The sequence below is a fragment of the Colletotrichum abscissum genome (assembly GCF_030869225.1).
Source record: "Colletotrichum abscissum strain IMI 504890 chromosome Unknown Scaffold_39.1, whole genome shotgun sequence".
Classification (NCBI taxonomy): domain Eukaryota; kingdom Fungi; phylum Ascomycota; class Sordariomycetes; order Glomerellales; family Glomerellaceae; genus Colletotrichum; species Colletotrichum abscissum.
In genome coordinates, this window is record NW_026850309.1 from 187,955 (window position 1) to 209,303 (window position 21,349).

The 21,349-nt window shown below is 54.6% G+C and overlaps 5 protein-coding genes across 5 annotated transcripts; 2 read left to right on the forward strand and 3 right to left on the reverse strand.

Moving 5' to 3' along the window:
- Positions 1-1,434: 1,434 nt before the first annotated feature.
- On the reverse strand, positions 1,435-1,731 carry CABS01_12659 (uncharacterized protein; the record flags this gene model as incomplete). The annotated part of the gene is made up of 1 exon (XM_060546012.1): positions 1,435-1,731. The coding sequence occupies one exon, from the start codon at positions 1,729-1,731 to the stop codon at positions 1,435-1,437; it is 297 nt and encodes a 98-aa protein (XP_060396243.1).
- A 2,120-nt stretch (positions 1,732-3,851) lies between these two features.
- On the reverse strand, positions 3,852-4,574 carry CABS01_12660 (uncharacterized protein; the record flags this gene model as incomplete). The annotated part of the gene is made up of 2 exons (XM_060546013.1): positions 3,852-3,979; positions 4,496-4,574. 2 exons carry the CDS (start codon positions 4,572-4,574, stop codon positions 3,852-3,854), a joined length of 207 nt encoding a protein of 68 aa, XP_060396244.1.
- Positions 4,575-6,109: 1,535 nt separating this feature from the next.
- Positions 6,110-6,632, forward strand: CABS01_12661 (uncharacterized protein; the record flags this gene model as incomplete). Its single annotated transcript, XM_060546014.1, has 2 exons — positions 6,110-6,154; positions 6,198-6,632. 2 exons carry the CDS (start codon positions 6,110-6,112, stop codon positions 6,630-6,632), a joined length of 480 nt encoding a protein of 159 aa, XP_060396245.1.
- Positions 6,633-11,698: 5,066 nt separating this feature from the next.
- Positions 11,699-13,493, forward strand: CABS01_12662 (uncharacterized protein; the record flags this gene model as incomplete). The annotated part of the gene is made up of 2 exons (XM_060546015.1): positions 11,699-11,798; positions 11,869-13,493. The coding sequence occupies 2 exons, from the start codon at positions 11,699-11,701 to the stop codon at positions 13,491-13,493; spliced, it is 1,725 nt and encodes a 574-aa protein (XP_060396246.1).
- Positions 13,494-19,685: 6,192 nt separating this feature from the next.
- Positions 19,686-20,012, reverse strand: CABS01_12663 (uncharacterized protein; the record flags this gene model as incomplete). The annotated part of the gene is made up of 1 exon (XM_060546016.1): positions 19,686-20,012. The coding sequence occupies one exon, from the start codon at positions 20,010-20,012 to the stop codon at positions 19,686-19,688; it is 327 nt and encodes a 108-aa protein (XP_060396247.1).
- Positions 20,013-21,349: the final 1,337 nt, after the last annotated feature.

A 21,349-nucleotide genomic window follows, 5' to 3' on the forward strand; every position in this document is an offset into this window, starting at 1 on the left:
CATCCGGTCCAGCATCGGGCTTCTCGTCTCCTCCTCCTCCCCATCTTCCCCTCCGTGCCGTCGCCCGCACATTAGAGACATTGGGCTTGGGTCTGGTGACATATATCTCACTTTGTTGCATCAGTGACATCTCGGGCTTCACAACGTTGCGGGGAGGTCTCAAGCCGCAAAGCCGCGAAACATGCCGTTGAGGTTGAAGTTCACGCAACCTTTACCGGCGATAGGCATCTGTACATTTCGATTTTCTTTTCTTTCTTTTTTATTGTTGTTATTATTTTATTCAAACGGTTGTCCGAAGTAAAACGGAACAATAATTGTAAAAGCCAATAGTCCGGCCCAGAAAATAGAAACTCCGACGACAAGATCAAACAGAAAACAGAGCAAATCTGTAACTTACACCGCTCCCCGCCATGGCGGACGCCGGCGCGGCCGTCACTGCGACCCGCGCGTCATTTTCTCAAATGTCCGCCCGCTTGCCTGCCGCCGGACGTTGACGCGCCCACCCTCTCCGTCCGTCCCCTTACCTCCTCCCCGGTTCCCGCTGCTGCAGGAAAACGAACCTGCGCGGCCATTGCCGGCTTCGATCTTCCGCCACTACGGTATAAGGTACGGATAACATCTGCAACTCGTTTCCCCTACCCTACATGTACCGTGCAGGTGAGCAAGCCTTGCATGAAATATCGTATCGTATCGGATCGCGTCAAACATATTGCATTGGATCTCAATAGATCGTACTATAGAAATAGACATGCGTGCGCCCTCACCGCTCTCCCCCACCCCAGACTTGCAGGAAGGAATGTCATCGTGCTTCAGCCTTCACCGTTTCCCCGTCCCGTTTGATTCCAGGGGCGAGAAGAGCTTGATGCCGATTTCAGCTGTTCAGGTTACCCTATTCAGGGCATCGCACATTACGTCCGTAGATCTTACCCGCCGAGCCTTCCGTATCCAAGATAAGCCATGCTGCTACCACTGCACCAAGCCGTGCTCTATTGCCATTGAAGAATCATCACCGATTCGCCCTTAACATGTCTCGATCAATGGTATTCCCAGATACAACCGACTACTGTTTGTCGATCGTCTGAATGACAATCAACCCCAACGATATCCAACCAGGTCAATGAAGGCTACTACCGCGGATCAGAATCCCCGGTTCCCCCATGTCTTGGCTTTCCTCCAGCGTGGCAGTTGTCTGATAAAAAGCAAACAAACATGGCTAGAAGTCTGGAGCTGGGGTTTGAGCGTACTTTCTGGCCGGACATCTGGTGAAGAGCAACGTCACCCACGCCAATACAGCATTCCCCAAACACACCTGCCGCAGCTTGTCTGTTGATCAAGAGTGTCGGACGGCTACTGTGGACTATCCACAAACACGCAGGCCTGGAGATAACCACACGATGCCATTCTTGAATCCAAGACCGATACATCCCACACCACTCACCCAGAACTTGCTCCCCTCCCCCCTTTGATCTCAACCGCCAACGTCGCAACCCCAGAAGAACGGTTGACTTGAAATAAGAAACGACGCACTCCTACACGACAAGTTGTAATCGTCCCCGGTATGCCGTCACGCGCATAACGTCCGTACCGCGGACGCGGACCCAGCTGCATCTCATCGACTCTTACCCTGCTTTGCATGCGCTGCTCCAAAGAAAAGCCGTTCGCCCGTTTGGAGTTATTCCCCTCCAAAACCATTGTAATCCTATCGCCCAAGAATGGTCCCAGCCCCACCATCCAAACTCTTCTCTCTCATAAGAACCACCTCCTCCAATGACATCTCACACAAACCGCGAAGACAAATCCCAAAAAGGGACAAACCCCCCCCCCCCCCCCAATGCCCATTACCCCCTTGTCATCCGGGGAAGCTCGCCAGTCTCTCCGCGGGTGGAGACAAAAGCTCAGGCCTGTCCCGCGCGACTCGCCGTCACAAATGACGAGATGGGTAGGTCAGCTGAGCATTCCCGAAACAAAATCTGACAGCGGGGGGGGGGGGGGGGGTGAAAAGGGCGGAACCGTGAACGCGCCTACGCAATCGCCAACTCTATCCCGTACTGCTCTATCAATCTGCGCACTTGGAGTGTACTAGTCATTAAGCTTCTCCCGTCGGGTAGCTGTCATTATTGACGACAAAACAGTATCAGTAAAGATCGTCACTTTTATATCAAAATGCAAGGGTCATACGCCGTTGTCGTTACCGTTACTGTTGCCGCATGCCGCCGCCGCCGCCGCTTCCAGGCGCCGCCATTCCCTTTCCTGTTCTCCCTGCGCGCCAGACGCCGAACGGAGAGGCCTTCGATCTATCCGTACGTCGGCCTCCTGCTGAAAGATCGTCGGTAAAGTGCCAAAGCAACCCCGGATCGTCGGGAAACGGGGCCACCCCGTTGAACGACGTGAATGCATCTGTACGCAGTAAGGTATCCATAGTGGCTCTTCAGCTTTGCATGCATTCTCTGAAACTGGTTTCCAGATTTATCATGATTTGATGGCCCCCCCCCCCTTTGATAACCTAAAATGTTAGCAAGAAAGAAAGAAAAAAGACATTGCCTTGTGAGTTGTGATAGAAACAAGTCCTGTCCATTTTTTCTCCCGCGCCAAACGCCGATTCCAATGCGATGAGAACAACCAAGCCGACGGGTCGTCGTTATCCGTCCGTTAGGCGTGGATCGGTACATGTATTATCAACTAGACTTGACTAGCACAATAGCGCAAAAGAGAGGGGGAAAACAAAACACCAAGCGACGAGAGAAAAAGCAACGTCCGCTACCATTTCGCAAACAATACCAGCTTGCAACAACGCAGCAAATCACGTTCCCCACGTGTTTTCCCTTCCCGTTCTCACTGGACCGACTGGTTCTATCCCACTCCTCGATACCTCTGATACGCGAAACAACGCGGCGCTCAGGCATAGCAAAGTTCGGTACTTGGTCAACCGCCCGTCTTCCCCTTACAGAGGGCAGAGGTGAAGGTTGATCGACATAACTCACGGCCATGGCGATATCAACTTCCCCCCGTTTCGCAGCGATCGATGGCAGCGGTGCCAGGTCGTAAATAATCCCTCGGTGTCGAGAGGAGTCTAGCGAAACCCGCACGACCCCGTAGCTGGGACTGCTGCATGAAACGCGGGATAATGTTGAACTTGCTATCCCACGTCTTGAGGGCTCAGGCATTTCGACACATGTTGAATTTTTTTTTTTTTATAAACGGCAATTATCAGAGGATTTGAGTACCCGAACCACCCCCCACGCGCAAAACTACTCGGAGCTTGGGAAATGCCCCATCATTTCATGATACTTCAGACTTTCGCATCTCCGGCTTACACCACCCCATCCAGTCCTCACGAAGCCGGAATCCTTCTCGAAGAAAGCAAAGAAGCCCCCCAATCCCCATAGCCCACGATAAGAAGCCACACCTCCTTCCTCATCGTCACGTAGCATCCTCCTACACCGCACCCGTACCCCCGTACACCGCCCAGATTCCCTCTCCGGCCGGTGCCTTTTGCGTGTCCGCGCCTGTTTGCAAATCTCCTACATACAACGAGGACTATGAGCCAGCCCCGTGCGGTTACATCCGAACCAACCCACCCAACAACACGCCAGGGTCCCAAAAGAAGTTGGTGTGCAGCCTGTGTATGGGTATGCTACAGCCTACCACGACGGTACCAATGCCATCCCGCCAGTGCCATATGGCTTCAAGGTACTCCGTACTCCCTACCAAGCTGTTGCGCGTGGGGGGTTGCACGCTGTCCCGGAGCCGGAGGCAGTTTTGCACTCTTGCGGGTTACCTACTCTTTCTCTGAACTTGGAGCAGTGGCAGGGAGGCGGGAACTCGGTCCAACCGCGCGTGGGGGGGGGGGCTCACCGTCCCCCATCCCCCTTTCGGACGGAAGAGTCGCCGGCCCGCGAGCCGCCGCTGGGCTTTTCCCCATCGTGCATTCCGTCTCCGCGCATCTGACCGCCGCCTTCGGCCACGTAGTATGGGTAGCCTATGGGAATACGTAGTTGTACTGCAAACTGTCCATCAAGCCAAGGGAACGACTGAACGCGACAGACAGGAATGAGACGGCAAGTCTCAGCAGAAGCGGACACTGCGTTTCGGTGTATGGATAAACGAGTTCCAAAGCAAAAACAAATACGCAAACGTGCCGTCGATTCGAGTGAATCGATAGAGATCGTGATGCTTCAAACGCTCCTCCAAATCGCCATGGTCGACTCGCGCTACCTTGCACCAAGCATCTTCCGAAATCCGGGACCTACTCTACGTCCCGACGCATCGAAAAGCCCGGTGATTACAACCAGGCCTACTCCGTACCTACCGCGATTCGAGTCAGCTTTCGTCTTGGCTAAACTACTATTTGCCTTCCCTCGCGCCAATGACAGGAGTCGCGATTTCCACGTATTTGCTTTTTCGCACATCACCAGCTGACCCGGCCGCGGGCGGCCTAGGAAATTCCGCAATTCCTTTCCTGAGCTTGGGTTGCTTCACAGACACACACACAAACCTTCACAGAAGAAGTTCGGGGCCCAGCGCGCCGGAAGCGGCCCCGTCCGCCGCCGACTGAGAAGGGCGCGCCCCCACATTGCTTTCCCGTTGTGGAAGCCCGATGGACAAACCCATCCCTGCATGCTGTCCGGGATGGCAGAGGCACACACACCATTTCTCTCCCCTTTCTCTGCCAATTTTTGTCCGGTTTCCCTCTCGCCCTTACGTACTGGTATCTGTATGCTCAGATGCTGGCGATGATGTTATCAGTCACCTTGTGACTGACCACCACCACCTCTCCCCAGAGCTGAAGGCGCCGTAGGGATAGCTAGGCACAAACTCTATGCTCTAGATATTCCCGAGGCCAAGGTTCCCAATCTCTCGGCCGATGCGACGTATCATTTTCGCAGTAGCCGACAAGGCGTGCAAACAGCGACCTAGAGAGTATCCGTAGTAGCAAAAACAAAATCAGATATGTGAGGTCAAAAGTCAAGTGTGAACCGGGGACCCGGCCCATTTCGTCTCATCATGGGTGTCGTCGTCCAGTCCCCTGGGAACCTTTTGAGAGAAGAAGAAAAGCAAGAGGGAGTCGGAGGGCCATGTCGTAATTGTCGTCGTTGGAGATGCCTTGTCAGGACCCGTTTGCTCAAAGAACCACACCCTTCCCCTTCCCCTCTCCAATCTCCAACTCCCACACCTTTTCACCTTCACAGGCATTCTCCTCACCTTGGCGGAACCTGGGTGGCCTGGTGTGCTTGCAGTTGTGTGCGGCGAAGCGAAGAAGTACCGCAAGCCAGGCCGAGGTGCACGATTTTTCCTGCTGCGCCCAACCAACCACAATAGCAGTGGACCATGAGTGGTGGAGCGTCTACACCGTCCCCGGTTCTTGGGATTTTTGTATGATTTATCGCCTTCCCAATCCCTCTACCGGTGACCAGGTGTAGCAAAGTCAATTTGATTGGGATGCATCAGTTGGCCTTCCAGAACCGGGCCGCTTCCCCCCCTTCCCACCCCCGGCCGAGGTCAACTTCAGGTGAATGCTCCGTCCTTTCGTGAATGATGGCATGGGTTCATGGCCCATGGGATATCGGTTTTCACCCATCCCCCGTTGGCCTGCTTGTCGCAACAACTCGCAATACCATGGGTATAGTCGTAGCCGAGGAAGGCAAAGGGAGGAGAACCAACAGTCCTGTCAGTTAACGACACTCCTGACAATCCCACGATTCCGATAATCCGGGTTGTTGGATCCAAGCCGTCTCATCTTTTCTGGCCATGTCTGCTTCGTACACTATGCGTACGAATATGCCACCCCGGCTCGAGAGCGCAACTTGCACCGAACAATTGTTTGTCGCGCCATCGGTCTTTCGATGGAATGCTCACCGGGTACCCAGTTCGAGTATGGCTTGCGCCGTGCCCTTCATCTTAGAACCCATGCACACCGGCATCCGGGAGTTTGGGAAGGAATCAAGAGTGATTGATTCCTCGTAAAGCCTCTCCCCTAGCTCCAACTGCGCCGTTGGTTTCGGCGTCGCGTGTTCTCAAATGCGCAAGCGATATCTTCGCGAGGCTAGGACAATACCTTTTTCCCTCCTGCCTCGTATGATCGTCACCATGTTCGCGTCTTCTCACAATCATGTTACTCGCGGGTTCCGTTTTGTCTCTCGGTCCGTTGTCGGGGGTGAGTTGGAGCAGGATCGTAGGGCCTGTCCATTTCCCATTAGCTCCGCACGACGTATGATTACCACGGCCTCGGGACTGCTAGATGGTCGCGGAAGCGATATCGTGGTCCCCCGGAGACCGTTTTCTGCGAAGCGAACACCAAGGTGACGGCGCTCACGACAAGTGCCCCCTGGCAGATAATATTGTGCTCTGCCATTGTCAATTCGGGCTTGACAAGGGCGGAGCTCCCCATCGACGATGGCGCCGAAAGCCCGTATCAAAATGCCGTGCACATCGGGCTTCAACTTTCAAGGATACAGCGAGATAGGCAAGCCAGAATCCTCCAGTCACCCTGGGTCAAGGGTGAACAGATGACCACGGAGAGTAGGGGTACTGGCCGCTCCGCCAACCGTGACGGACGGACGGGTGCTCCCACAGAACTAGCATCCCGCGCTGACAGTCGCCGTGATGCCAGGCGTGGCGCGGCTTCAGGGTGAGGGAAAAGAGGAAAAGAGTGGCAGTGGCTTCAGCCCCCAAGCTGCGGTGTTTGCTTCATGGTACCTAACGAGACGTGGGGTGCTGGCGTTGGCTTGACTTTGGGCTTCCAGAGGCAACCCGTCACTTGACCAAACTGTTGTCAAGCAAGGTCCCAATCGAACGACAAACGTTGCTTTTTGCGCAGAGTTGAAAATGTGAGTTGTCAAACAAGCGGCGGTCATTGCGCGATGAGTAAACCACATGGACCATGAGCAAAGCCTGAAAGCCTGAAACTCTGAATTGTAGGGCTTTGGCGATGTCCAGTGGCAGAAAAAACGAACTGCAAGGTGAGTGACGAGTGACCACCAACGCGGTGAAATGAACACCAGGCTCTAGGAACTGCTCCAGCAACTGCATTGGGGAAAAGGTGACGTTTCAAGGGTCCAATTGCAGCCTCTCCAAAGTTCCCCCAGGTGCTGTGACGAGGCACATTTTGGGGCCTGGTGACCAGTTGACCCATGCCGGGGCTTGAGAGTTTGGGAACGAATGTCTCCCCTGGTTCAGGAACCAGAAAGCCTCGAAGGTTTAACGAAGGTCTGGCATGCTGCTTCTGTCGGTCCCTCAGGATCGATCAGTCTCAACCATGCCTTCTGACACCGACTGCATACGTCTTGGCCTTCTTCTTTCTGACCTCTGAGTTGGCATGAGTGTCTCTCGTGAGCAGGAAGAACAACTCATTCCGGGGCGTGGGAGAGCCCACAAAGCGCCCATCTGCGTCTTGCTGCCCCCGACCCCCTGTCCAACCCGTTGATGAACACTGGATCCCATGACATTCTGGCAACCAACCGCGGGGTAGGTAATGAGGCGATGAGCAAGCAGGGCGGTTGAGTTCATCATCGATACCAGGTTCCAAGTTGCTGCTTGGCTGATGTGCATGTCTGTAGATAGGATGCCTCCTTGCGATCAACATTGAGAATGACTGTTATTATGGCGTCCCTTGTCATTACTGACGCCTCACGAGGGCTGAGCTTCGTGGGCGGGCAGCGGGCAGGCGGCAGACAGGCGACAAGCGGCAGGATTTGTTGATGACCTAAGTGATGGGCATCATCACGGGGTCGATTTGGGGCGAGCGCAGACGCGCTGCCGCAACCAGTCAAGCAGCAAAGTCGCAAGCCAGCGAGGGGGTCAGAGCATGTCACATCGCCGTGTCAGCGCTCAAGGACGGGCCGCCGCCGATTCGTCCGCAACCAAATTTGGCGACGACGAATTGACCTTGTCGCCGTCGCGAGTCCGGGCCCAAGCAAGCTGCTTTGGTGCCAGCCCACTATGAGCAGTCGACACTATCGAGGGCTATGCAGCCGCCATGAGAGATAGTCTCGTGGACACGGACGGGCACTGCGAGTCGCCGAAAGATGTTCTCCCTCCAATCTTGCGCCTAAACCTATCCTTCCGCGTAGCAGGCCGGATTTCGTCCCGAGGGACCTCGCGGCTGTGGTATCCGTAGGTTTGGAGATGCTCGAAGCGGAAGAGGGGCTGCGACAAGTCTGTCCCCGTGGTGACAATGCCATGGCAATTCAATTAACGGGCACTGTATTTGCAGCGGCACCTGCGACTCGTGATCCAGACTTCAGGGACGGGAACGAATGCTGGGGAAATTGGAACGTTCGGAACCAGGGCATCTGTTTGACCCCAGTATTCGTAGAGTGAACGTCAAGACTCAAAGGGGGGTTTCCGGGGAAGCGATTGGCGGTCGTCCCGACGGAAGGGTTGAGCAACCTAAAGCCTCGAGGCAGAGATTGAGAAAGCATCGGTTTGGGTTGGTCCGAAGTCACGGGCACAGCAGAGAGAACCAGGCGAACCAGTCGAGTCGAGCGTTTCTTCTGGTGGTCTCGTTGTGCGTTGTCACCTCCGTTGTGCCGTTCTCAGCTCAAGGAGTCAGTCAGTCAGTCAGGGACCCTTTCCCTCTGGCAGGACAAGTCTTTTCCCCCTCCAGTGGCTCCCCAGGTTCGGAGAAGAGCAGCGAGGCCGCAGGGCAGGTGAGCAGCTGGACAGGGACCGACAGGGACAGGGCGTTGATGGACGTTGCCTTCACGGTTCGAGCTGGACGGCGATCCGTTTCGGCGGGAAGAGGCACGGCGGCTCGTGACCAGTAACCAGACGGAAATCGCTGTGAATGGCAGCGAGCTGTCGAGGCTGCATTCGTTCTAGGCCGTCGCGGTCTGTGAGGGTGCCAGAAGGGGAACAGTGCCGGCAGGACGGTAGATCGAGGAGGTACGCCAGGCCTCTTTGGGTAGCAGATCTCTGGCTTATCCTCTCTGGGTAGTGTACGGGTGTTTCGGTCAGGTACCGAATGACGGTTGACGGAAAAAGCGCGACGGAGGACCGGACGGGGGTAGAGGTGTGGACTCTGCGGAGGAGCCTTTGCCTGTGGAGGAGTCTTTGGAGGTCGAGACGAGGCCGATGGAGACTTTTGGATGGAAAACGTGGAGATGAGGCGCGGCGCATATTCGGCCAGACGACTTAGCCACTGAGAATTGGTGACAGAAACCCCGTATTCCGCACAGGGAGAGTCTCCGTTTTTCTCTTGAACGTACGTACGAAGATTCTGTGCCCCCCAAAGATCCAGAACCGTGACGGAGACGCGATATGGAGACTGAATTGGCATGTTCCATACGGAGTAGCTTGGTCTGGATTGGCCGAGGTGCTGACGGTGACAAAACAGCCGACGGACGGACGGGACGCAATGCGGCAATCTAATGGGCCTGGATTGGTGATGCCGCGACGAAGACGGCCAGAAGACTCCCGTCACATGACCCAAACGGTCCCGTGGGCGAGGCGTCCGTGGAGCTGAACGTGGAGCCCAACGGACTGAGCTGGGCCAGGCCCCAGGTCTCAATTGAAAGTTTTCGTTCCTGAAGTTGGAAGACGTGGAGGGATGGAACGGAGAGGGGGGAGAGCGGACAGCTGACCGTCGACGTTCGCCGCCTCAACGGACTGAAGTACTGCCTAAAACGGCTAAGTGTCGAGGAAAGTGAGCTATACCGAAAGAAGTAGTATCTTGGGTCACCCGCGCTCCCAAAATTGCGCGTTGGGTTGCCGTATGGAGTTCAGCGCAATTGCCCTATGATGCCCCTTTGGGCTTGGTTCGAGATCAGAATAAGGGAGCTACTGTCTCTCTGGGAGGAGTCTCTCGGGGAACATCAGAGCAAAAGTCAAGAGTCAAGACAGCTCACGTTCCTGGACCCCCTCTCGAACTCCGGGGGGGAAGCCACCACGACTTGCCCCGTCCAGGCAGTGTACCGAACTTCCCCGAACGACAAGTTTCTGGACCTCGTCAACCCCCTTCCCTTGGGCCCTTGGAGTGCCCTTTGTACGTATCCCTGTGTCGTTGACCGTCCCAGAAGGTCTCTTGCGCACCCGTGACTGCCTTGCCGTCTTGCGCTTGATGGCTGCGCTGCTGGGTGCTGGTATTACTGTTCCGCGCTCTCTCCGTTCTGGTTCTGTGGTCTCGTGGAGTCTTGCGTCTGTACATTCGGCTACGTACCGAGATACCGCCGCAAAGAGTCGTTCAGAACCCCTGACACCCTGACATTGCTTGGGATGGAACACACTGACATGACTGACTTAGGTTGACTGAGTTGAGTCTTTCTTTCTGCTCTAGACCTGATTCTGAATCACCCGGCACGAAGAGGCCCAGCGTCGTCACAAGCCGAAAGAACCAGCAGAGAAGAACTGACTTGTCCGTCTCTCGCCAGGACAGATGGATAGATACAACTGGAGGCAAAGATAGTCGAGAGCTTGAGCAACCGCAGAACGCTGTCCGTATATCCGCACGAATACACCTACCTGGTAACTGAGAAGAAGTGGTACTTCCTGTGATGCTCGTCTTGGGGAGGGTCATTCCCCTCTGGAAGAGAGAAAAGCCACCGACTGGCGGTACTTTGTGCCCCGTACCTGAATACATGAGTTACCTCCACTTTTGCTTCAACACTTCCGTCGTCACAACCCAAGGCCTCAGGTCCCAAGGTCTCTCCTCTCTCTCATTTTTTTCGCAGTACGTACCTTACCTCTCCATACCCAATTCTCACTCACACCCCCACACCTCAGCACCCACACCCTCTTCTTTCCCTTCCTCTCCTTCGTGCCTTCTTCTTTTTTTCCCTCTTTACCAGGTAGTGGTGCCCCATGCCGGGGGCCCCTGCTCGCTCCTCCCTCCCCTCTTGTCTTCTTCCATGCTGAGGGAGGTGCGAGGATATACGTACTTTGCTCACCGCGACTCACCCCCATGCCAGCATCGACATTTCCCACGCCCCCCCCCCCCCCCCCCCCCCCCCCCCCACCCCCCCCCCCCCCCCCCCCCCCCCCCCCCCCCCCCCCCCCCCCCCCCCCCCCCCCCCCCCCCCCACCCCCCCCCCCCCCTCCCCCCCCCCCCCCCCCCCTCCAAAATCCTAAGGTACTCTCACCCCTTCCACCCACTCCCCCCCCCCCAATCCCCATCTCTTCCCATTGCCCATCGCACATTACATCTACCTATACTTACTTACATGCATCCCACTCCGCTGCCATCTAATCCACATCTTTCAACTCTCTCTGGCCAAACCCGAGGTGACGATAATTATTAACGTCCGTCTTCCCCCAGACTTTCCACCCTTCCCTTCTCCTCTTACTTCATTGCTCCACCAGAAGCACATCTCGACCATCGACTCGACACCTCTCCGCACATCCAGAGCCAGCATTCTCCGGATTCCCCTCCCGTAAACGCCATCATATTAAAGCATTCCTGTCTTCGCCCTTCCGCACCTCGACGTCTGCATCAGCACTTCCAGCGACATCATTTCCCCGACGTACATAGCGCCCGTCACTTCATCGTCGACATCATCGACCGCCACCCGCAAAACCACGACCCGCGACTCCAAATCTGATCTCGACAACATCCATCTCGCTTCGCTCCAGGTGCCGAATCTGCCCTACTGTACTGAATCCCAATACACCCTCAACGTTGGGTGTCTCTTCAATCTCAACCACCACCATATCCGCGGAACCGACTACCTCCAGCTGCTCAATTCGAGCAGCCCATCTCGGCGCAATGCCTTACCCTCTCGATACGCATGTCCTGACAGTGGACACCAATGTCATCAACAAGGTCGATACCTCAAATCCTCAGAACCTCTACAGCATGTGGACTGGTAAGCATCTCGCACCTGGCTGCTCCGTTCAAGGAGCTCGCGCACTACGCGCCTACTAACACACCCCCAGTCTTTGCCAAGTGCGCAGAGTCTGTTGAGCAGGGCCGCAGGTTAGAAAACCTCAGCTGGCGATTGTGGAACCGTGAAACGTTCTGCTGCACCGAGGAGGAACAAGCCTCCATCACCGCCACCAGCCTGCCCAGAGAGATTCCCCAAGCCAGCAGAATACAAGATATTCCTCAACTGTCCGGCAGTGTTGAGTCAGAAAACGACGACGAGGCAGTCGACTTCACTTCATTGTCCGCACCCCTCGAGATCCGCCCCAGAATCCAAAGACAGGACTCTTGCGCGAGCAACCGCAGCCGTGGCAAGGAACGCCACATCACTTCCGGCGACTTCGAGAAGATGGTCGTCTCCATAATCAAGGAGAACGAGCCCCTGTCTGCACCTCTTCCGCAAATGGCCTCCCCTTACATGCCTCCTATGAAGGAGACTCCCGACCTGGCCCCTGCCTCCCCCGTCTACGAGCACTCTGGATCTACCACAACCGAGTCGCCTTGCAAGTCATCGGAAGAAGAGCACTCCCAAGAGCCGACCTCACCCGAAATCACCTCTCGCACCACCGTCGTCCGCGGCTTCTCTCCATCACAGATCCCCAGAGCCATCCCTGCCTCTCCCAAGGTTATTTCTCCCGCCGCCATTCCCGAGCCGAGGTCATCACCTGCAGCCAAGCCCATCCTGTCCAAGAAGCAGCCCATGTTCTCCATCGGCGAGTCTTGCTCCTCGAGTGAACAAGGCCACAGCATCGAGAACCTCAGACCCATTCCCGCTCCTGTCCAGAAGCGCAAGATGTTCCAGGTCGGCGGCTCCTCCGAGGAGGACAGCTCTCTCAAGAGTGCTCTTGCCTCCCAACCCGGCTCCCTGCTCACCGGTCAGAAGAAGACGACTTCCTTTGCCGACCATGTCTCCACCCGCATGATCAACGACGATAACTCTGCTATTGCCGACGACTCAGAGACCGACTACGTTGACGAGAGCGCCATTGATGATGACGACGACTCTTCCGACTGGGAAGACTCCATTGAGGACAGCAACAAGTCTAGTATTGATGAGAAGACCTTCTTCCAGCGCGTCGACTCCAAGGTCAATTTGACGTCGCGCCGTTCATTGATCACGCTCATGATGACTGAGCAGAACGACCGCTCCAGCAAGCTTGGCAACATTGCTTCCCAGTCTACTTCGGCACTCCCTTGGTCGCGCACTAGCCACCCGGCTCCTCCTACCTTGGCCGTCTCCCCGAACGACTCTGATGACGCCCCTCTCATGATGAAGCGCGGCAATCGCTCTTCTCCTCTGAAGCCCATCAACGAGGTGCCTCGCTCGGCTGCCCAGCCTATCCATGCCACAGCCAGCCACAGCCACCTCCAAGCTGCTCTTTCTCCCCGCACTACCCGGCGCAACATGCTTGCGACTGAGTTGACCGAGTCTCTTCGCCGCAACCTTCTCTGGGAACGCCAGCAAAAGTCGTCTACTGCCAACGCTGTCCTCAAGAGACGCCATACCTCTCACGACGTCGCCAACCTGAAGCAGTACCCCGAGAAGGTTTGCCTCAAGAACGGAGACGCCCCGGTCAACCCCCAGTATTTCTCCAAGGATACTGACAACTTTGGAGGCTACCACTCCAAGGGATGGTAAATCACTATTACATAACCGCGCCACACACAACACAACACAAAACACACACACTTATCACGATATCTGACGAGCGTGTGGCCTTCGAGCCCGCTCGAGCACAGCTATTTCTGGTTGCTTTTACACTGCATTGCGCGCGGCGGCATCGCATCGGCTCTGCCATTCATCATAGTACCATAATCATGGGCGCGCATAGTTGGGACTATTCAGTCCCATGATACGACACGGGTGCATTCATTGGGCCTCGGGGTGGGCCCTTTGGACCTGATTCTAATTTTCACACATTTGCACGGCGTCTCTTCATCACACGATACCATGGTCTGTTTTGTTTTCGCAACATACCACCTTCATGTTTTATCAATGGGTCTGGGTCTCTGCATTTACATGGTTGTTTGAAAGTTTTGTAGTGAAGGAGAGGTGGATTGTACTCTATGGACAGGACCAACAGGAGGGGAAAACACATCTACAGAAGGCATTGCCCGAAGGCGACTTCAACAGCAGGACCTGACACTGACTGGGGCATGCTGATGACAAGACATGGGAGGGAGAAGAAAAACCGGGTGGTGGAAGACCAAAAGTGGAGAACTCCCACGAGAACGGCCGAAAGGGCCAGAAGAGGTTGAAAAAAGCTGGGTTGAAAAACAAAAAGCGCACGAGAAGGTCGGCGCAGATGGACCACAAAAGCAAGATCATTGCGACGAAGCCAAAAAAAATCCCAAAATCGTCAAAAGAGTTTAGCAAAAACATGAATAAAAGTTGGCCATTCAATCAAACACTCGCCTCATCATCACTGTGACACTGCAATTCATTCATTCGTTTATTCTTTTCAATTCAATGTGCCCTGTGACACTCACCACCGGCGTTGCCTCGCATTGAATGGACTTGCGCGACCGGGCAGATGACTACTTGCTGCTACTGCTGACTGATGGCAGAAGCGCAGACGAAAAGCCCATGCGCTCACCGCTGGCCGACACGCTAGAGCTGCGCTCCATCACGAGCCACCCCGGGGACCGGAAGCAGAGCCCGTTTATCGGTGTTGTGCATTATCAGTCTATCTACGGAGTACGGACTACTAAGGCGATGGGTAGACAAGACAGTACGAGACATACCTACCGCATGGGCTCGGCCATTGCTGACATGGGGGGGATTCCAAGGCGACGGCGGGTTACGCTAGGGCTGCGCCAGGGGAGGGACATTGGAAGGGTGAGTGGGAGTGGGAGAGGAAGAGGAAGAGGAAGAGGAAGAGTCGCATTGAGAATGGGCTGGATTTTTGCAATCCTAGAGTGTTGTTGCTTTGGCATTTTTGCGATTGCGGAGAGAGGGATAGGTTTCGTGGACATGTGAAAGTGAGAGGTGGTTGATACCAGTCCAGAGTACGGACGAGGTACGTGATTTACATTGCATGTTTCTCGGGGAGGGAGGGCAAGGGGAAGGGGATGGGATGACTGCCACATGCGTTCAATCACCTTTTTTGCGCATTTTGGGTAAAATTTTTGATTCACTCTTGATGTTCTTTTACACTGAGGAGAATAGTTGGCCTGTGATTGTTCGTTGATGTTGTCCTCCCCCCCCCCCCCCCCCCCCCCCCCGTTCGCGGGACCAGCCCGTCTCTTTTCCGCCCGGGGTTTTCCGGGTGGGGTGGGGGGTTGTTTTTTTTCTTGTCGGACGGTGTTTGTTTTTTTTTGTTTTTTGTGTTTTTGTTCCCCCCCCCCCCCCCCCCGTCCAGGTTTGGTGAGGAAGCACAGGTCTTTTTGCCGAGCTGGAGTGTTTGCCGAGGGATGGACGGATCTGCTTTTTTCCCTGAGAGAGAGTTTTGTTCATCTGTTGTTTGTTTGGATCTTGTTTTTCGATCACGTGTGTGTGGTTTTGTTGTTGCCGTGGTTAGATTTTGATGGGGGGAGAGCGGGGGGATAAGTGTATGGAGGAGGAGGGGGTGGTCGATAAAGTTTGAGGCTGTCAGGTGAGGGGTCGATCTTGGCTTGTGGTTTGTAGGAAGCCCAAAATGTTTTCCCAGAGGTACGGACACACACACACACACACACACCTATCGGCAGTCCAGTACGGAATACAGAATTCTTGGAGGAAATAAGTATTTGGGGACAAATGTAGACGCGTGAACGCCTGGTTCTAAACGTACCTAAGGTACTCTGTGCGGGTGCCCGGATCGCAAAAGACTTTTGTCGAATGGCATTGGCTTTGTGGGATACCGACGACCTTTGGATACCTTCGTTATCGGATGGATGTTTTTTTTCTTTTTGGTATCTTTGCGATCCGGATTGACAGTCTGATCTCTTCTCTGGTGGTGTGAGGGTCCATACGGGGAAACAGGCTGCGATACTTTTCGGCTTTACCCTCTGGCTGTTTCTTCATAAGAAGTACCTGATTCAATTCGACGTCCTTCTTACTAGGTAGGTATTGATGCCCGTTCCTTGACTCCCCGAGGATTTGAGGGAAAAGAGATTTGGGAATTTGGCGCGTGGCTTGCTCACCCGGCATTCTGCGGAATTCGAGGAGGGGCGCGACGCCGTCGCCGCCGCCGCCGCCGCCGCCGCACAAGGGGTAAGTAAGACTCAGGAAGAGGAGGGGAGATTTGCGCTAGATCTGCTGACAGGGCTTCATTTATCGTTCTTTTTCCTCAGTTCGGAGGCTCGTAGGGAGTTTTCATGGCTTGAGTCTGCGGTGCGGTGGTGCCCGGACGCCGCTGTGCGTTTCCATGTGTGTGTGTGTGTGTGTATGTCTTCGTTCGTCTATTTCTCTTGACTTGGGTATGCGCACCTCCGGCACATTGCCGGGTTTTTTTCCCCTCCCCCCTATACTGCGGATGAGCCTTGCGGCTTACATTGTGTCGCGGCTCCGTGTCTGCCCTGTTCTATGTCTTTGGCTAAAATATCGTGGCGTTTTTGTCCTTTGCGAGAGTGAGGGGGGGAGCGGCCGGCCGCAGAGAGGCGTTTAATTCGGGTTTCCTTTTCGTTGATTTCTCTGATACATCTGGTTTTGAGATTGCGCGGGGGGGGCAAAGGATAACAAAGGCTTGCGATTGCATTGATCCTTTTGGCTTGTGTCACGAGAAAACGGGGCTTCGATTGTTGATGGAAATGAGGCAGATGAGGAAGTACTCTCTGTAAAAAGTGTAGAGACATTGAACGGCAGAAAAGCAGACGCTGAAAGGTCATTGCTGTGGATGCTGAACCAAGTATGAGCCCAGACCACTGCATATCTCATCGTCCCAGCGGGGGAAAAAACAAGGGTCAGTCGGAGTTGCTGCGTCCTTGATGTCACGCATCCGGGGGCGGCGACGGGTTGTATCTTGCGCTGACATGTGCAAAAAGCCTGTGCTGAAGCTATCTAGAGAACTGGCGGGTTTGCCAGTGGTCGATCTACCTTCATCCTACTTCCCGTGCACCAATCGAGAAGCCGACGATACTTAGGTAACTTGCTGGCTGCTGATACGATGGTGAATTATCGATATCGCGCACGCCGAACTCTCTCTCGATACGAGTTTCCCATCCTTCAATTGAGTCGAATTCGATAGCGTGGAAGAAACGCCAATTAGAAAACTGGAAGCGTCTTTTTTCTTTCCCCCGATGCTACTCTGCCGGCTGGCGCATCATTATGCGCATGGGCGTGCTTTTTCTTTTGGGCGGTCTTGACACTACTGCAGTTGCGTCGCAGCGTTTTCGCGGTCAACTTCGCTGGAATTATTGTCGATAGGTAAAGTGCACCAGCTCTAGAGATTGAAAATTGTCCTCAAGTGGCCGAAGCGGTCTCGAACGCGTTCTGTTCAAAGATGCCCTGCGAGCATGATGCGGCTGGTAGTGTGGAATCGTTAGGTTAATCGTGTTTGATCCGCGACCACTTCCCCCGCCGCGTCTACACGGTTCTTCTATACATTCCGGCAGTTTTATGTAGGCAGGTGTATACTACCAGGTGGAAACCCCAGGTGATTGCAATCTGCTCATAATTCACGACGGGGCTAAGTTTCTCTGGTTCTTTTCTTGAATGGGCGTGGTTCTGTACCGGCTTTTTGCGCGAGGAGGGATCGTGTTACTTGGTAAATTCTGGAGAATAGGAGGTTGGAGTTTGGAGGCATGGTAAGGTGTGCGTGTAAGTAACCCCGAGTCCTTCACTGCCACTGGACTCGGCGCCTTTGTGGAGAAGGAGAAGAAGAAAAGACGAGGGAGCGCGTTTCGTTGAGACGGTTCGGCGAGTGCGCGCAAGGCCCGCGACGTAACGAGTTCCAATGAGGCTCTGGGCCCTGGGTTCACTGGCTCACGTCCACGAGTCCTCCGTCCCATCCCTTCTCTCTGCGTGACAAAATTTGGAGAAGAAGGCAATGGGATGGGGTCGGGAGTGAGTGGATTTCGTGGATGCTGAGTTAGCCACCTTGGAGGGTTTCCAGATCTAATTAGCAATTCTTAGGAACGGCTCCAAGAAACCCCACATTCTCTCCTCCTTTCTTTTTCGGTATTTAGAAAGGCCTAGCATGTCCGGGTTCTTCGTTGGAGACCATTTTCGTGGTGGTTGGGATTCTGGACCCGGCATCTAGACTGCCCGAGATGAGTATCAAGCGTCGAAAGGAGCGAAAAGTAGGCCCGAGGTAGTTTCGAGATTTGGGAAAACGCAGTAGGGCTAAAAAGCATACCGTCCTTTTGCTGTTTTTCTGACACATGGCAGACGGGCAGGGGAAGACATTGAATGCCACCCTCAATCGGAAAACTGTATTCGAGGGGCAGGTGTGACTGTGCCGGATCCGATTAAACCTTTGTCAACGTTCCGAACTATGTGACCGTGCTCGATGCCGTTGGTTGTAAGCAGCCTGCCGTCCAGTTGCCGATAATGGGAACCGGAAAGGTATGACGAGTTCCATCCAAGCTGTCTCCTGCTTGGCATAGCTGCGACTCCCGGAGGTGAACTCTATAACACTACCCATCCAAGGTATTCAAGCAGGATACTGTCAATCCGATAATGCCAAGCCCCTTCTTCCGATGTCGAGATGATGCGATTCCCCGCTTCAGATCTGGCACGTCAAAGGAAGAGATTGCCGACTGCCGGTGGATGCATGTGAGCTAAAATATGATGTTGGGTGTTGAGGCTTTGGGAACAATGCAACAGAATGGTTGGTGAGACAGGAGTGCGGAATCTCGTCCGCATCGGAACCACCTCCGGAAGGCCGGTCATCTGGGCCGGTCCATTGGATCAGACTGGATTACTAACACTTGGTGTGCGTTATGGGGACGTGACAGCTAGAGAAGAAACCACAGTAGATGCCTTGTTCTATGGTAATTCAAGCGAATAAAAAAAGATGATTTTTTTCTTAGTACGACCTACAGTGTATACCTATCCACAACCTCCGTGGATGGGTGACGAGAATATTTCGGTCCCAACTCGGTGATGGAGTAATGGAAAGGGATGGGACGGGTTGATGGCTCTTGGCCTTTTGCCTAGGACAACTATGTGGCTCACATAGTAAGTGCCGGTAAACTGACGAATACAAGCCTGCTATTCGTACTAACACCAAAGGGAGGTTTCGATGTAGGTATGCACTCAATTGGATCAGGTGCAGCGAACTCTCCGACATGCTCAGCTTGCAAGGCAAAAGTCTGGACTGTGGGTGCAACTCCATAATAAGGCCGCGGGTGGGATCGGGGTCTTCCCGGTGCCATCTTGGCTTTTTGGCTGACTGTTCAAACGTTGTATCTTTTTTTCTCTCTCAATAGTTTATTCGAATATTTTTTTTCTACTTATTCCAGTGAACCATCTCCACCTCGAAGAAGAGGGGCCGGCTTACAAAAGAGCGTCAAGGGTATGGCATCTTTGGGATGAAGTAGTGTGATTGGACACAATGATTGGCTCCATTGGCCCTCACACCCCCGGATCCGTAGGCCAGAAGCACGTGGTGGGATCTGGGGGGGACCGTGCGTGTGGCTTTTTGTGCGCGGCTCTTGGTCTTTTCACACTACCACGTGACTGCGTGAGCTGCTGGGGTATCCACCTGAGGCTGTGGTGGCTTTGCGGGGCCCGCGGCATCGCCGTTTGGCCGAAGTTTTGGAGACGGACACCTCAGGACGGAGCGCGAGCTAAGCCCCAACTTCTCGGGGTGGGGCAGAAGTGGCACGTGAGAGGGTGTGGCTTTGCGCCTGGAGCTGACGAATTCTTCTCCTCCCTCCAAATCGACCCAGACTGGGACGTCCCGCATCACGCGCGGAACAGTGAGGTAGGTACGGATAGTTCGCGGGGAAATGTCCGCACCGCGGTTCGGGGGAGGCGTAACTCGGACGGGGCGGGATCTTGGTTCCCTCTTCGGCGATGAAGAGATGGGCGGTACAACTGGTTGCCTCCTGTCGATAGCCCACGTAGTCGTTCAACGTGACTTGTATAACGATGACAAAGGTCCCTTACAATTGTGGCCGAGTTTTGCCTCGGGCCCCGTACTACCAGGCAGGGCGTGTGTCGCTGTAAGGTCAAGGTAATCAATCGTCGGGATATGCCCGAGAGAGAAAGACAGATTGAGTGAAGGCGCATGGCGGGATATGCGGAACGCCCTGTAAGCTGTAGCTGAACGGACGGGGGGTCACGATGCGCCGCATCGTGGCCTCCCCCCCTCATTCGGGGATGCGGAACCGTGATGGACGGTCACAGATTCTGCAGGGACTTTGAGTACTTTGCATCCGCACGTAGCCGCGGTAGGGCCACGATGCCTCATCAGCCACCAGCGACGGCCTACCTGGGCCTCTGGCCTTTGGGGGGCAAGGCTTACACCCCAGGCCCCGTTTACCCCTCCACGACCTCGTTGGCGAGGCAGAAACGGCGACGACAGTGAGGGGCAGACGAAGCTATCACTTTTTGCTTCCTTCTGGGCCAGCTCAATGCTTGACCCTCTCCCCGTTGCTGTGCGTATGACTCTTCTCCTCAAGCCATTGTTGATGCCCAAGCTTCAGTCTTGACTTTCCACCCCCTCCCCAGGAAACGCGGCATTTTGGTCAGTATCAATTCTCGAAATGGAGAAGAGGCCAAAATTAGTGTTGAGAAAGCCCTGAAACCCCTCACTTTTCCAATAACCCCCACCACAGAGAAGCAATGCCAGAAGAACACGTCAGATTACTAACGGCAAGGGCACACGATGACTCTTCGCCTCTAGGCTTTGGTCAAGGGTTCAGAAAAGCTAAAGAACATACGCAGTACACGCACAGAGGGAACCACCCCGCATCGTTATACTGCACGTAATGAGTTTCTCTCTCTTGAACGGGTGCTGCATCTTTGGTGGGGGGTGCTGCGCTTGGCCAGGCCACGAGATGCCCTTTTCTTCCATAGCCGAAGGGCAAGGTCCGGTATATACACCCTCGAGACAGACCGTGTAATTCTTCACCGCTCTGCCCGACGGACGAGGATGTTGATGGCGGTTAAGGCTGTTTCCGAGCTCTGTAGCTCCAGCTGCCCGCGCAGGGGGGCGGGGAAAGGATAGAGGGTGTGTAACCGCTTCTTTTCTTTGCGCCTTGCCCGCGTGGAGTTGCAGATTCCGTTGACTGGCTCTCTTGCCCTCTCTCTTGCTACTGTGGTGTATTAGCGGCGGGAGGAAAGAGGGAGGTGGTGAGTTGTCCATCATCGGTGGTCGGCCTGCCTTAGTTCGAGTTTGAGACTTAGGCGAGAAGTCGCAATTGCAACAGTAGGGTCGACGTTTTGCGTGGTGGTTGTTCAGATGTCCATCGCGTGATCCACCTCGTGCCGTTTCGAAACCGAGGACGAATTGGTGACATGAATTGGTTTGCAATTGACCATCTGTCGAATCTCGGTATCAAAATACGCTCGGTGAACAAGCAACATGCAAGGGGGTGATCTGGTTTGAGCGTGTGGTATTGAGA